The 15,793-nt window shown below is 44.2% G+C and overlaps 1 protein-coding gene across 2 annotated transcripts in view; it reads left to right on the top strand.

The window, feature by feature from the left end:
* PAPPA2 (pappalysin 2) overlaps positions 1 to 15,793 on the top strand; it is a 578,240-nt gene that overhangs the window by 300,460 nt on the left and 261,987 nt on the right. For both annotated transcript variants that reach the window (XM_074389559.1, XM_074389560.1), the window contains one exon: positions 751 to 2,538. In XM_074389559.1, coding sequence (XP_074245660.1) covers positions 1,653 to 2,538 — 886 coding nt within the window. In that variant the 5' untranslated portion in view covers positions 751 to 1,652. The remainder of the gene's footprint in view (positions 1 to 750; positions 2,539 to 15,793) is intronic.

Here is a 15,793-nt window from a genome sequence, read left to right as displayed (position 1 = left end):
AGAAAAAGAAGATCTGTGTAGTACAAATTCATGGCATTTCCATTTAATACTTCTCACAGCAGGATAATTGATTTCTCCTTTCTCCCATGTCTGATTTAAAGTGAGTTTAGGGCATTGTTCTTTTAAATCCCAAATTCTTGATCAAAGTAAGAAAAAATACAGGTTTGTGACAAAACAAAAGAAAGACACAAGGGACCCCTAAAAGGTTAGTGTGGGCTCATTAGGCAGTAGGTAGGTGTGTTCACAGCAAGCGCATCTCTCTCTCTCTCTCTCTCTCTCTCTCTCTCTCTCTCTCTGTGTGTGTGTGTGTGTGTGTGTGTGTGTGTGTGTGAGAGAGAGAGAGAGAGAGAGAGAGAGAGAGACAGACAGAGACAGAGACAGAGACAGAGACAGACAGAGGGAGAATACACACAGAAGAGTACTCCAAAACAGTATTGATTCTTTGCTATTGATTGTGTAGGCTGCGGCTGCTGAAAGAGAAAGCCCGAGATGTTTACTGGGTCTGTCCCTGTGCCTTGGTGAGGTGGGGAGGTTTTCTGGAGGAAGGAGGGGACAGGGAGTAGGTGGAGTGATGCATTGAACTTACTAGCTTTGACATCATCATTGTCTTTAAATGAAAAAAAAAAAAAAAAAACCAAGAAGATATTTACAGGCACAGAGAAAGGGAGCCAAGGGGAGCAGGAGAGACTGGAAGGAGCAGGTCCCCTGAAGTCTATGCTCTTCTTTTTGCTCTTTTCCTGATCTCCCCAGGAACCCACAAGACTCCCAGAAGGTGAAGTCAAGAGCTCCCAGGCACATAAGGTTATTAGAACAGCAAACTGACAACCCAAATAACTTTACGGAGACTTTCAACCTACCAACAAGTTGGATGAGGGATTAAAAACCAACAGCCAACAACCCCAAGCACCAAACTGAAGGAAACACTGTAACCTTCACGGACAGACTGGAAGTTGGATGGGGACCTGGCTGAGGACATCTGGAGAATGAAAGTTAAGTACCAGCTTGGATTTTTGTGCCCCTAGATTATTTTTGCATGTAAAAATAAGAAGATTCAAATTGTGTGTCTCTGTGTAAAAGTTCTAGCAATTTGTTTTAAGGTGAACTTATTTTGGCTTAAGGACTACAAAAAGAGAAGGTAATTCCGAGGGAAGAAAGAAGAGAAAGAAATGAAAATTAGAGAATGAGTTTATTTTGACTGACTTCAGATAGTGAGGGGTATGTGCTTGTGAATGTATATTTGAGAGACGTGGCTCATGCCTGTGGGTCTCCCTTCTAGTGTCACCGAGGGGAGGGGTTGTTGAAGAAGAAACGGAGGGGAAGAAACCTGAGCTCTCTGGGAGGAAATTCAAAGGAACCAAGAGAAATTAAGTTCATTCTGCAAGGACTAAAATAGAGCAGGAAGAGAGATATCAAGGGTGAAGCGTGCAGGAAGCACATGTGGCAGGAAGGCATAGAAGCCGCGCTGGCAGAGTGGCCAGCAGGTAGCCAGCAGAGGCATTCTTGAGGCTATTTGAAAAAGTTTGGTCTGTGAACAAAACTGTTTCCCTGGTGACTGCAAATCTATTGCTAGCTGCCCCTTTCTCTTCTGCCCATCACTCTGGTGTGGTACCCAGAACTTGACTTCTGGTTCTGTAGAAAGAACTGTGGGAGGTATGATGTGCTTAAAGATCCTGAGAATAAGCCTGGCTGTTTTGGCTGGGTGGGCATTCTGTTCTGCCAGCTCTGAGCTGGGCTGGACACACAAGAAATCCTTGATTCAGAGGGAACACCTGAGTCAGGTGCTGTTGGAAGGAGAACATTGTTGGCTGGGAGCCAAGGTTCGAAAACCCAGAGCTGCTCCACAGCATCACCTCTTTGGAGTCTACCCCAGCAGGGCTGGGAACTACCTAAGGCCCTACCCTGTGGGAGAGCAGGAAATCCACCATACAGGACACAGCAAACCAGACACTGAAGGAAATGCTGTGAGCCTTGTTCCCCAAGACCTGACTGAAAATCCAGCAGGACCGAGGAGTGCAGCCGAACAGCCAGCTGCCCCGTGGGTAGGGGATGGTCCTGTTGGGCAATCTGAGCTGTTGGGAGATGGTGACACTTATCTTGAAAATCAAGGATCCAAGAAGTCTCTAGGTGGGGCTGGGACTCAGAAAGTTTCGGCCATGGCTGCCACCACTACCACCACCATCTTCGCAACCCTGAAGGAACCCAAACCAGAGACCCAAAGGAGGGTCTGGGCCAAGTCCAGGCAGCATCGCCAAGTGTGGAAGAGGCAGAAGGAAGACACACCTTGGTCCAAGCATTCCCTTAAGCACAGGGTCAGAAAGAGTCCGCCAGAGGACGGAACCCAAAATGGTAGAGAGGACTCCTACCGGGAAGCAGAGACCTTCAACTCCCAAGTAGGACTGCCCATCTTATACTTCTCTGGGAGGCGGGAGCGGCTGCTGCTGCGTCCAGAAGTGCTGGCTGAGATTCCCCGGGAGGCGTTCACGGTTGAAACCTGGGTTAAACCGGAGGGAGGACAGAACAACCCAGCCATCATTGCAGGTAACACCCCTCTCCTGGTCTTTCCGAGATCCTGAGGGTATGGCTGGCTTTATTTCTAATGAGTTAGACCTAGGGATCAAGGATGGGAAGGAGACCCAACACGAAAGCCAGAAAGGGCTAGCCAGGAAGAGGGGAAGGGCCTTTATTCATCAGCACAGCAGGATTCCAGACACCATCAAAGAGGATATACTGTAGCCATATCAGCCTCTGTACCTTGTATTGATCTCATGTCCTTTTATACATTGTGCTTGCACTCAGGAGACTTTGGCTCTCTTACCTCTCTTTAAATGGATGGATCTCCTTGGTTCTTTGGTAAGGGAGAAGGGGTGTCACACTCCATTTCTGATAGTCCAAGATGAGATACTCAGGCAACCCTGAAGGCAGATGAGAATCCAAGGACTTGAGCAATGGGTTATGCCTGGGCTGGTCCAGGCAATAAGGAAACAAGGCTGCCAGGTACGCAGCCATCAAGTCCTGCCTGGTTTCCTTTTCTCTGAGTGCCCTGGATCTTGGCAGAAAGGCACCATCTGGTCCAGGTCCTGGAGTTCCCTTCATTTTGTCCCAGCAATCATGTGTCCAGCCCAGAAACAGTAGGGTCCCCTGGAAACAGTGAGCATTTACAAGCCAAGATCCCGACCCCTAGGCCTGACTGTTGTTGTAAGAAGGACCTAAAAAATGAAACCTTGTGTAACTCCACGGTGTTGATCAGGAGCACTTGTCTTGTCTGGGAACATGAGCCACATTTGTTTTCTCCTATACACAGATCTTGGTTTTCATAGAAAGTCACCCAGAAAGATAGAAAAATGAGGTTAAGAGTAACTGTTTCCTGTTGCCTTCCTGGGGAGGTTGGGATGGAGCAAGAGTTCATGGATTAGAGGTGATATTTCATCACTTAGTACCTTATTATCCTTTTGAATGCCCCGTGACAGAACGTAACACAAAGCAAGGTGCATAGTAGAGCCATATAATCTGCTTAATTTGGATTATCCACAATACCCTTGCATGTTTTCCAGTCCCATTGTATTGATGAGAAAACTGAGGCAATAAAAGGCATGCGAGGCAGGCTGGGAATAGAACTCCAGAACAACTGAATCACGTGACAACTTTCCAAATTAAGAAAAAAATGTCAGGTTACTGGATGCCTGCAAGTAAGTTTCAGACTAGGGAAAGAAGTCGGCAAGGAGGGAGCCTCTTTCAAGGGGGTGTTGCTGGAACACCCCTTCCGGACACTCTGTCTCCCCCTCTTTGGCTGTCATTTCTCCTTTGGAAGCTGAGATTCCCAGACACTCAGCATTCTCAATCTTGTGGTTTTGCTGTATTTTATTTTTGAGTGGGAGAGGGGGTGGGGAAAGGGGAGAAAAAGGGTTGGACTCTAAGTTAAGTCGGGGAAGAGAAAGAGTAGAAGGAAATCCTTATTCTGGGGCCAAATGGAAGAAATAATGAGATGATTATCTGATCAGAGTTGGCAGCTCCACAGTTTCTCCCAGATGACATCTTCTTGATGCTTAATCTTGCTTCCTAGTACCCATCTGTTAGGGAAACTGTGTGCTTGCAGTCTAGACTAAGACCCAGGACTCCGCTTACCCCTCCTCTTGCAGTAGCAAAGTAAGGACCTGGGATTAATTCCCTGGCTGAAAAGTATGAGAGAAAAATCCAACAGGAATCGATGCAGGAGGCTCTAAGGGGCTACCTCTTTGGGTTACTAGAGCCCAAACCTGGGGAAACTTGACCCCTGTCCTGTTCCTCTTGTGTCCTGTCTGATGCTCTGCATAGAGGAAAACAGTGTCATAACTTGATTCCAGTTACAGCATTTCCTGTAGCACCTCCCACATCCCCATTCCAGGCCATCTCTTTCCCTTGCCCACCTGTCCCCTGCCACCAATCACTGCCAATGCTGCCACAGCACACAGATTCTTCTCCAGAGTGTCCATCTGAACTCTTTTAACCTCCTTAAGCATGTAAAATTGGGCAGGGAATCTTTTGTAGACTATACGGCTTCTGACTTTTCCTTCTCTTCAGATCAAAGTGGCCCTTGTGGTGTACTAGTATTTCCCCACTTAGGTCTACATCAGAAAGGTTGAGGGCAGGGAATGCCCAGGGCTATCTTTTCTCCACCTACCACTCTATATTTTTCTTTAGATTTCTGTACATCAGAAAATACTCAGTAAAGATTTAGGGTAAAGATCTGGGAAAGATGGGGGTTGGGAGCATGGTTTCATTCTCCAGGATTCTAGCAACAGGGCTCTTGAGGGCTTGGGCATCCTTGTGTACTCACTGTGCTTAGCTGCTTACATTTCACCTGCGGTCTCCATGCCTGAGAACCATAATGCTTCCAAAGGCATTTGCCCTAATCAACTCATGCCTATGGACAGACCAGCCTATCTTCTTTCTCTTACCGTACAGTACTGGCCCCCGAGCCAGTCATTGTCTATTCTCAGGGTGGCTGGCCTTCACCTGTGCAGAATGACAATAGAATCATGTCCCTGGGATCCACATACAATTCAGCAGTTCTGCTGCTCCACAGTGAATGATCCAAGGTGCTGCGAGACTTGGCCCCTACACTTTTTCAACAGCTCTCAAAGCTTAGCTTCTGCCTACTCAACTTAAACCCAGTTTCCCAATCCTTAATCTACCTACTTGAGGGCATTTTCTCTTCAACGGAGACTTCAAGCAATGCAGCCACAGCAATTTACAGAGGACCATCCCCTTCCCCAGACCCAGATGCAGGGGTCTTAGAGGATACTTTCTACACAGAACACTAGGTGGCAGTGTTGTCTCATTCACAGGAGAGTAGGCAGCCACGTAGTGGGGAATGTCTCTGGTTTCTTGGAGGACTGTCCTGCCCTGGCTCTGGACTGCATGCATTTAATTGTCCTCTCCCAGAATGTTGTTCATAGGCATCCCTTGGGGTCAGCTTTATGCGAGTGTTTTTCTGTGGGGCTTATGTGAAAGGGCAAAAGTGGCATTTTTTGGGGTTGTGACTAAGTTGCACTTTAGCAACTAGTAAAGAAAAGAAAATCAACTAAAGTTACTCCTCTCCCCCCACCCCCTTACTCCAAACTCCCACATTCTTCCAAAATAGAAAGTTGAATTCCAGAATGAATTGCCAGAATACATTTGTTTGGAGTTGAGGACAACACGGCGCTCGCAGGCTTTCAGTGCTGAAAGTCTCTCTGGCCCTTGAAGGGGGACTATATGGTACCTGGGTCCCTGCAGCGAAGTCACCTATTTCTCATAGCTGAGACAGAGCAGCCAAGGCACAGGAGAGGACTGTGTCCAACTGCCCCATGGTAGAGTCATTCCATAAGAGTAGCTAGTCAGGGGGCCTGGCAGCTCAGGGCCATGTGGCCACCTAGGAGTAGACTGAGGTCAGGAGCCCATTTGTTTGGGCCACTGGAACTGAGTACTGAACGTAAGCCAAATGCTGTCCCATCTGGGTGTGTAATTTTAAGCTCCAGCACCCAACCTTGAAACCATCCTGTTCCTTTCCCTCCTTCTCAACTTCCTTTCCTCTCTTTCAACCCCAACATACACAAAAGAGAAGATTTTAATAGGTTCCTCCTCACCCATAATTGATTTCAAATGTTCCCTGAAGTTGCCCAGCTGAGTAACCACCTGCAGCTCCAAGTTGCAGGAGACTGAGTCACTAAGTCCATGGCAGAATTGGAGCCTAAGACCAGGTTTCTTCATCCAACAAATATTTATTGAGTGCCTTCCATGCAAAGCACGGCAAGGCCCTGTGGAGAGCACAAAGATGTCTAAGAAACTGTCCCTGACATTTTCTCCTCTGAGGATCCGAGCGTTAGAGTATGTCCCAGCATAGAACTCGGGAGGCAGGCAGACCTGACATCAGATTTCATCTCTGACGCTTATCAGGGCTGTGGTCTTTGGCAGTCCCTTGAGCTTTTCTATGCCTTGGTTTCCTCAAATGGAAAAAGGAAAAAAAAAATAAGTATACAAAATATCCTTCCATTTACATAAAAATTTTAAAAAGCTCCAAAAAAATAAAAAATAAGACAGTGTCTTACAGAATCCTTATGATGCTTGAACAAGTCATCTATGTCATGTGCCCACCACAGGGCTTGGCCATTGTGTTTACTCACGGCCTGGCAGGTGCAAACGGGGGAGGCAGTCGTTACTGGGAGCAGCAGGTTAACCTGCTTGTCTGTGTTTCTAACCTACTAACCTATCATTTTTCCTTAGGTGGAATATTCACTTTAGTTTCTTAGGAATTCAGTTTGCTAAACTGTAAAATGAGAATGATGGTAAACAGACTTTTTCACAATGTGATCTCAAGATAATCATGAACATGGGTAGAATCAGAGGCCCCAAAGGGCTCATTCATTTTATTAAAAAAAAATCCATTCCTTTCAGCCTGAGCGGTATTATTTTGAATAAATTGTACAGTGGTGCTAAGTTTTTTGGAGGCCATAACACCTTTTGAAAATCTGATGAAAGCTAGGTCCACTCCTAGAAAAATAAACATGTTCACATAGTTCATGCAACGTTCAGAGCTATATTAGTCTGTTCTCATGCTTCTGATTAAGATATACCTGAGACCGAGTAGAAAGGAAAGAGCTTTAATGGATTCACAGTTCCACATGACTAGGGAGGCCTCACAATCATGGCTGAAGGCTAATGAGGAGCAAAGTCACGTCTTACATGGTGGCAAGCAAGAAAGCTTGTGCAGGGGAACTCTCATTTATAAAACCATCAGATCTCATGATACTTATTCACTGTCACCAGAACAACACAGAAGAAACCCACTCCCATGATTCTATTACCTCCTACCAGGTCCCTCCCACAACATGTGGGAGTTTTGGAAGCTACAACTCATGAGATTTGGGTGGGGACACAGCCAGACCATATCAGGGGCCTTCTGGATTTCCTGACAACCAGGGTCTGCTGACATTATATATGAAACCCATTGTTTAAGGCCTATATTAATAACATTTTTAAATTTTTTAATTATTTATTTCTTAATGATATCTAAGAAATGAGATTTCACAGAATGATGAAACACCCCTTCTCCCATTAAGGGAGTTTTGTACTCAGGGTGGAGGGTGTCATCCATGTAGAATATGAAACTTCATAGAAGCCAGATTTCCATAGATGTATAGAGAATGTAAAAGGCAGGCCATGTGTGGGATCTCTCCCTTTACCTAATAGGACTCAATGACAGATGAAGAGGCAAATCTATACTTTTCCCATAATCTCCCTGAAGACGTGGTTTGCAAGACCCTCTCCTCAGTTGCTTCTTCCTATATCACAGCAAAGTTTGAAGTCAGAGTGTTTGTCCTCCAAGGACCCTGTGGAATTGTGCAGTTCCCTCCATGTTAGGACTCTGCTCCCTGGTTAGGATAGTGCAGCAAAGTCATTGCCACCTGCCCTAGGCATGGATGATTCGTGGACGTGAGGGTTTGCTGCTGGTTTCTAGGAGTGGGTTCACCCACGGTGATGCGTATGAGTTGCATGAGTTGTCTTGTGTGAACAGGGCATATCCCTTGATGGTTGTAAATTAGCATCTTTGTATAGAAGGTTTTCCATGTGGCTATATGACCCCCTAGAAGAGAGGAATGTGGAGGGACTGTAAGGTATCTGGGTTAAGAAGTAAAACAGACTATGAGTATGACCCTTCTTCTCACAGCCTGTGGCCATGCCCCTCGTCCCTATGGGAAGTAATCTCCTCTACGTCTCTGCCTCCAGGGCACTTCATGTTTGACTTCCTAGGGTGCATATTGCTTCCTGCCTTATTCGTTAGGTGTATGTCTCATTTCTATCTACTGGCAATTCCTCCAGAGCCAAATGCATGTCTGATTCACTTTTGTCATTCCAAAATATCTTGCACAGTATTAAACACCCTCAGTTATGTTTGTAGAATAGACAAAATAGAAATTTAGACTGCTAACTGCCCATTAAGAATGAATAAAAGGGTGAGAGGAACTTTCTGAAACTGGAGTCTCTTTGTGGGATCCAGGGTAGTGGCTTTCAGATTCCGTTTTTGCTGCCTACGGAGGTGTCTTAGGGGCTTCTGAGGGGAACCACTGAGTGCAGGGCTCCCATTCCACCTTCAGTAGGAGCATCCCTTCCCTTACCTGTTTCATATGAAGGAGGGGTCTCATTACTTTAAGGAAGTTTAATCCCCACAGCTCTAGAGCAGGTGTTGGCATATTATGGCCTATAGGTCACATCAGGTCTAAAGCTGAAGCTTGTTTTTGTAAATAAAGTTTTATTGGCACACAGCCACACCCATTTGGTTATGTGTTCTCTGCGGTGGCTTCCCTGCTAACTGGTGAAGGTAAGTAGTTGCAAAAGAGACCTTCTGGCCCACAAAGGCCAAAATATTTACTGTCTGGCCCTTTGTAGAAAAAGTTTGCTAACTCATGCTTTAGAGCATTACTTCTCAAACTTAAATGTGAAGAGAGATTAGCTGAGACTATTCTTAAGATGTCTGCCATGGCAATACACTTGGCATAGGCGCAATGAAAGTATGTCTTACACACTGCAGGGAGTTTCGTGGACCAAGGACCCCAAGCGCTGTGCTCTGAAACACATCACTGCATTTGCACTGTGGCCACACATTCCTGGGGTGGCATGGATAAAGGCAGACCAGTTCCTGAGAGGCAGTCATTGACTTTGGCTGGAGGACTCGAAAAGGCTTTGCAGGAAATTCCTTAGACTGCACTGTAGACAACACTTCATACCACCTTCCTTCCCTCTTTTCTTCCTTCAGAGTCAGACTTTCAGCATTGACTGATGGCTCTCCCAGCCTTTTTAGGATCCCTCTGTATTTCCTCAGAATTGTCTCCCCTAATAATATCCTACATATTTTATCCTGTCTTGGCATCTACTTCTTGTACTAACACAGCTACCTTACACAAATGCAGATTTAGGTTCAAATTTGGGTTGATTCTGGGGCAGACTGAGATTCTGCATTTCTAACAGGCTTCTGGTGCTGTTGCTGTTGCTATTATGTGGACTGAGATTCAAGTTGCAAGGCTCTAGACTATTGAGTCTAGGCTTTTGAGTCCAGGGCAGAAGACAGCAGTGTGCTTCTGTAAAAGACAGGTAATAAATAGTTTAAACATCTCAGGCCATGCAGTCTCTGTTGAAAAAAAATCAACTCCGTTATAATGTGGAAGCAGTTGTAGATGATATGTAAACACATTGCTATGCCTATGTTCCAATAAATCTTTATTTACAAAAACAGGTGGCAGGCTAGATTTTGCTCACAAGTAGTCTGCCAACTACTTTTTCCACCGTTCTTTTTTCATTTGCTTTCTAGTTTCACACTATGCAAAATAACTTCTACAGAGAGACTGTGACACTATCAGTGGTAGGGACATACCTTTTGTTCAAATCTAAACAAAACTTCCTAGATATTTCTTGCAGGAAACAAATCATGCTAGTTTCTTGATATGAGTACTCCATGTAGAGTTTATTTTTATTTTTTCCCTTTTTAAAAAATAGCATATTGAGATATAACTTATTTTAAAGTTCATGTGTTTAAAGTGCACAAATAATGTGTTTAGTATTCTTACAGAGTTATGCAGTTATCTCAATCTAATTTTAGAATATTATAATGACACCTAAAAGAAATGCTGTACCCATCAGCCCTACCCTCTTCCCTCCCCTGCTTTCCAAATCCATCATAGCCCTAGTTATCGGCAACCTACTTTCTATCTCTATAGATTTGCCTATTCTGTGTATTTCAAAAAAAAAAAATGGGATTATGCAATATATGGTCTTTTGCATCTGGCTTCTTTCACTTGAGGTTCATCCATGTTGCAGTATGTATTGGCACTTCATTCCTTTTTCTTGTTGAGTAATATTCCATGCATATACCACATTTTGTATATCCAGTCTTAAATTGATGGATATTTTGGTTGTTTCTACTTTTTCGCCATTGCAAACATTGTGCACAAGTGGATATAATTCTATTTCTTTTGGCTGGACACCTAGGAGTGGAATTTCTGGGTCACATGATGACTATATATTTAACATTTTGAGACCCTACCAGACAGTTTTCCAAAGTGGCTGCACAATTTAGTAATCCCTGTCAATGCATGAAGGTTTGGTTTCATACCTCTGACCCTCTAAAATGAAATGAAGGCTGGGCATGGTGGCTCACATCTGTAAATCTAGCCCTTTGGAAGGCTGAGGCAGGCAGGTTACTTGAACCCAGGAGTTTAAGACCAGCCTGGGAAATGTGATGAAATCACATCTCTACAAAACATACAAAAATTAGCTGGATGTAGTGGCGTGTACCTGTGGTCCTACCTACCTCAGGAGCCTGAGGTGGGAGGATCAACTGAACCTGGTGAGGTTGAGCCTGCAGTGAGCTGTGACTGTGACACTGTACTCTGGCCTAGGGAACGGAATGAGAACCTATCTTAATAAAATAATAAAATGGGCTTCTGTGACATGGCTGGTGAGTATGGTTGGGCCACTGCCAGCCTCTGAGGGAACTTGGTGGTCTTGGAGACATGTACCATTGTTGCACAATGAGGAGAGACACCTGGGGCTGTGACAGGCCTCTGTAATCGCAGGAGTCCTTCCTAGTTAAAGTGGGTCCTCTCACCAAGCTCCCTTTTCTAGCTCCTTGAAGGTACCTAAGATGGGCCTTTTCTTCCCTGAACCTTCATCTTTGGCCTAAAGTGTATTACTTCCTGTTACCTGTAACCTGGCTGAACCTTCAATGATAGGCATGCAGGAAACACTCAGGCACTTAGAAGTCACAGTCCATCAGATTCTAATGCAGCAGAACCTTCAGAAAGAAAAAGGGAAGAGAAACCAAGGGGAGACGGGAAGATGCAGCTCACATAGCTCACATAGCCATGAACTTTCTCCTAGATTCCAGCTCTGTGTCTGGCCCCAGCTGGGTTCTTTGGCAGACTGTTCAGGGCTTGGTGTCTGACTCACAGGGTTAGAACTGGGTCTCTGGGGGTCATCTAGTTGTCTGGGTGCAGGTGGGGGAAAGAGAATCACTTCCAAGCAGTGGCATAGAGGGGTTTTTCTCTAAGCGTGACCTGTGATTATCCTTTTCATCACACTCCGGCTTCAGTGCCTGGCACCTGTTACTGCCTTTCTTCTCCTCATTCCCCAATTCTCATTTACTGTAAAAGATATCTCTTCTCAGTCCTTTGCATCTCAAGGAGACAGTGCAGTGGATGAGGCTTTGACTAACCCAGGTGGCACCATTAGCTGCTCACCCTCCATTCTCTGGGAGCTGTATGTTCTTTCTCAGTCCACAGGAACGAGATGGAAACCCACAGAGTCTCCCAGTGTAGTTCTGGGGTGGAGCAAAGATTGTCAGGTTGGAAATATTCAGGAGTAAGGGCTGGAAAGGCAGGGCTGGAAAGTAGGAATCATTTTTGGAAGCCCAAATACGTCCAACGATTCTCTTGTCACCAGCAACAATTTGTCCTTTCTCATCTCCTGCCTCCTCCTTTGTGTACTTTTTTCTTGTTCCTTTGGGCTGACCATCTGATTCACTCAGAATGTGTATGCCAGGAGCTCTGACTCCTTCTCTTTCCTGTTGTAATCCATGCCTTGAGGAAGCAAAATAAACACTTTATTTGGTGCTTACTAAGAGAAAAGCAGCACCTTGGTTTGGCTCCTGAGCCTGTATATCCTGCATATCCATTAGCTTCAGTTCCTGATGTCGTACATGAGGATACGGATTCCACGCTTCTGCTCTTGAGTACATGAAATAAGGTTACTCTGGGGGCTCATCAGTTCTGTTTCAGCTCACATTATACACTCCCTAGTCCTAGCACCTTCCAGAAAGCATATTTCTATGCTAAGTTTGTATCCAAAAAATAACAGTATCGGCTCTTTCCCATGTTTACTACCTGTCTTAAAACAATCTTCCTCTTTGGATTTTTAAAAGAGAACATCCAGTAAAGACAACTCAGTGGGCAAACAAAAACATCCTAGTTCTCTTTATGAGTCAGAACTGAGTGGTGAAGAAAAGTGGTTCTGCCCAAATATAAAATGTGGAAACTGGAACCCAAAGTCTCAGAACATTTGAAGTATTGCCATGGCAACTGGTTGGGCTATCAAGATGAGCAAGTATGGCTCATTTCTGCATTAGAAATATGGTTACCTGATCAGAGGGAAAGTCCCAGAGCCTATAAATTCATCAGTTAGTGAGTCATCATTGAAGTGGTGACTCAGCATTTGCTAACTTTCCTACAAATAATTGCTCTAAATTCTGGGCAGGTTATAAAAGTAGTTCTGTTCTATTTGTTCATTCATTCAATATTTATTGAGCCCCTGTTAAGTAAAATATCAAGCCTTTAACTACATTTTGGGGAATCAAGAACTACTAAAGCAGGAGTTGTACCTGGAAGGTGCTCATAGTTTAGGGAAACTGACCTGTAAACAGATTATTACAGCCTGGCCACTGAGAGTGACTAGTCCTGCCTGCATAAACCAAAGGATTTCTTGAGGCTAGGAAAGGAGAGCTGGTAACCAGCAAAACAGGAAGATTACTGGGAAGTAGCAGAATTAAGGCAAAGAAAATGTGTCAAATGGCACAGAAGCACCAAATATTATGTTAAATTCAGAGAGATCCGAGACTCATCTTTTATTAAAGAACTGGTCATCTAAAGTGAGAGACAGGAAAATGATGGTACATAAAGTAACAGAAATGTAAAGCATTCAAATGCAAACTCAGTCACTCCAAAAAATTATTGCATAAATTCTCCTTTGACAAGTGCTTCTTTAGCACTTGCTCTGTGCCAAGCACTACTGTGGTCTCTTTACAGATATTAACTCACATGCTCCCCAGGACAACTCAAGGGAAGAAGATGGAGAAACCAGAGCACAGAGAGAAATAGGTACTGTCCAAGGTCACATAGCTTGTACAGGCCGAGCCAAGATGTGAACCTGGACATTTGTCCTGAGAGTTCTTTTTCACTGTGCTATGTTGTCACTATCTTTTATCTCAGGAGCGGTAAGGAGTGAAGGGCCCCAACCTTCCTCAACTGAACCCTTCATCCATCTCACATCCATTGCTTGTCCTCTTTGCTCTATCTCGGCAAAGGGCCGAGAACCCTGGGAGTTCCTGTCTCACATCACTGCCCCTTGCTCTCCACATGACATGTAATGCCAGCAGTCAATCGCCAAATCCTCTCTGGTCGACCTCTTCAGTTTCTTTTGGTCTTGTTGTATTCATCCCAATAACCAAAGTAAAGCTAAGTCTTGGCCACAATAATTCTGACCATCTCTAACCTGAGAGATCAATTTATTCTTTAGCTGTTTGGTTGCAATCCAGAGAAGCATTTTCAAATACAAAGCAGCTCAAGTCACTTTCCTGCCTACAACCATCAGGTGACTCTGCTGTACCCTCAGGATAAAGTTCAGCTTCCTTAGGGTATCATATGAGACTCTACCTACCTCCTAAGTCTCATCATTCCCTCTACAATAGACACACCCATACCCATTCATACTCATGCACATATGCATGCATATGTATACATAAACACTTACACAAACTGGTACACCCATTTGTGCACATGTGCACACCCACCCACACAATCACCCACACCATCATATATAATACAATTACGCTCTCACACCATGCTCACATGCACTCACACATATACTTCCAGTCCAGTTTCCAGGAACACCAGACCACTAGCAGTGACACAGATGTAGCACTTTTCCTGGCCTCTAGCTCCTGATGTCTATCCTTTGTAATTTTTCTCCTAATGTGAAACCACTCCCCCAAACCACGTGTACCTAAATTGTTCTTACTTAATCCCCTAGACATTTAGTGAATGTGATATCTCTTTCAGGAGCTCTTCCTTGGCTTCTCTCTAAAGGCTGATTTAGGTTTGTTCTCCAATGTCTTTTCCTGGTACATTGTACTCTGCGTTATCAAGACACTAAGAGAAACCTACTGTAATTTCCATTTTACTTCTCATTAAGTAAACACATGCTCATTGAGCTCCTACTGTCTGCTAGGCACTGTACTGGGTGTTGATGTTAAATAAGCAGGCATGGTTCCACTGCCCAGTCATTTCTATTCTAGGCTAGCTCCCACTGGGCTGTGAGCTGTCTGGGGTTAGAGGCTGCATCTGGTTCCTTGCTGCCTTCCTAGCACCTAGTGCTTTGTTGGATAATAACAACTCATTCAATATGTATTGGATAAGAGGATGTGGGATGAACTAATTCTGTTTGGAAGTAAGCACGTGAAAACTTGGTAATCTTTAAGCTCTGTTGATGGTGAAGATGGCTAGGAAGTTTAAACTCCCCTCTGTTGATGGTGAAGGTGGCTAGGAAGTTTAAACTCCCCTCTGTTGATGGTGAAGATGGCTAGGAAGTTTAAACTCCCCTCAGTAGTATCCAGAAGAAGGTATCCTTGTCTTCCACCTCAACTACCCTTCCTCAGCCCCACAAATCTACGTATACCTGACAAATGTAGACTAGGAATTTGTCTCATAGTAAAACTGGATATAATTTATAACTTGGTTTAACTGTTTATTTCTAAACTTTCAGAAATTATCTTTTACTATTTATTGGCTTCTTCTAGTTTGTCTTTTTCTCATTCTCACAGAACTTTTGTTCTGTGCACATTATTGCCACGGGCAGAAGGAAGAGGAGGAGCGTATATACCTAGAGAAAGGTAGATCTTGCTTCCTGAGGAAGAAGCCACCAGGGGGCCAGGAAACTCCTTGAATTCCAAGTCTCTCCAGCATTGGCTCCTCCTCCGGTCCCTTGAAAATCTGGAGTTTTAAAAACTCTCTTTTGGGAGGATAAAATTCTTTTCATGTAAAATGTGTTTATAAGCTGTTCCTAGCTTAGTTTATTTATTATCCATTCACTCACCCACTAATTCATTTATTCAACTGATGTTTCTTGAGCACAAAGTAGGTAATCAATTACTCTCCTCCTGAGCTCTTATTGCATGTATACACCAATGTGATATAACTTAGCATGAAGTTATTTATAATGAGATTTTGGTTAAACAGATTCCAAATAACCACTATTCTCTACTAACTATAGTGGTTTGGTTATTCTGCTTCTTAGGAGATAGAGGTATGTGATTACAAGATAAATTCAAGAGAAGAATCCAGTAGAAACAAAACCTGACCATTAACTTATGGGTTCAGCCCACTCCTTTTTACCTTCTCCAGCCACAGACACCAGGTATGGGATAGTGAGAAGGGGTTGGAAGGCTGAAGATCTTAAAGCCCTTTGAGATAAACCTCAAGATGAAGATTCTGGACATGGACTGTCAGAGCAT

Source organism: Saimiri boliviensis, chromosome 19 (assembly GCF_048565385.1).
Source record: "Saimiri boliviensis isolate mSaiBol1 chromosome 19, mSaiBol1.pri, whole genome shotgun sequence".
Lineage (NCBI taxonomy): Eukaryota > Metazoa > Chordata > Mammalia > Primates > Cebidae > Saimiri > Saimiri boliviensis.
Note: the sequence above shows the minus strand (reverse complement) of the source record. Positions and strands in the feature narration are given on the sequence as shown.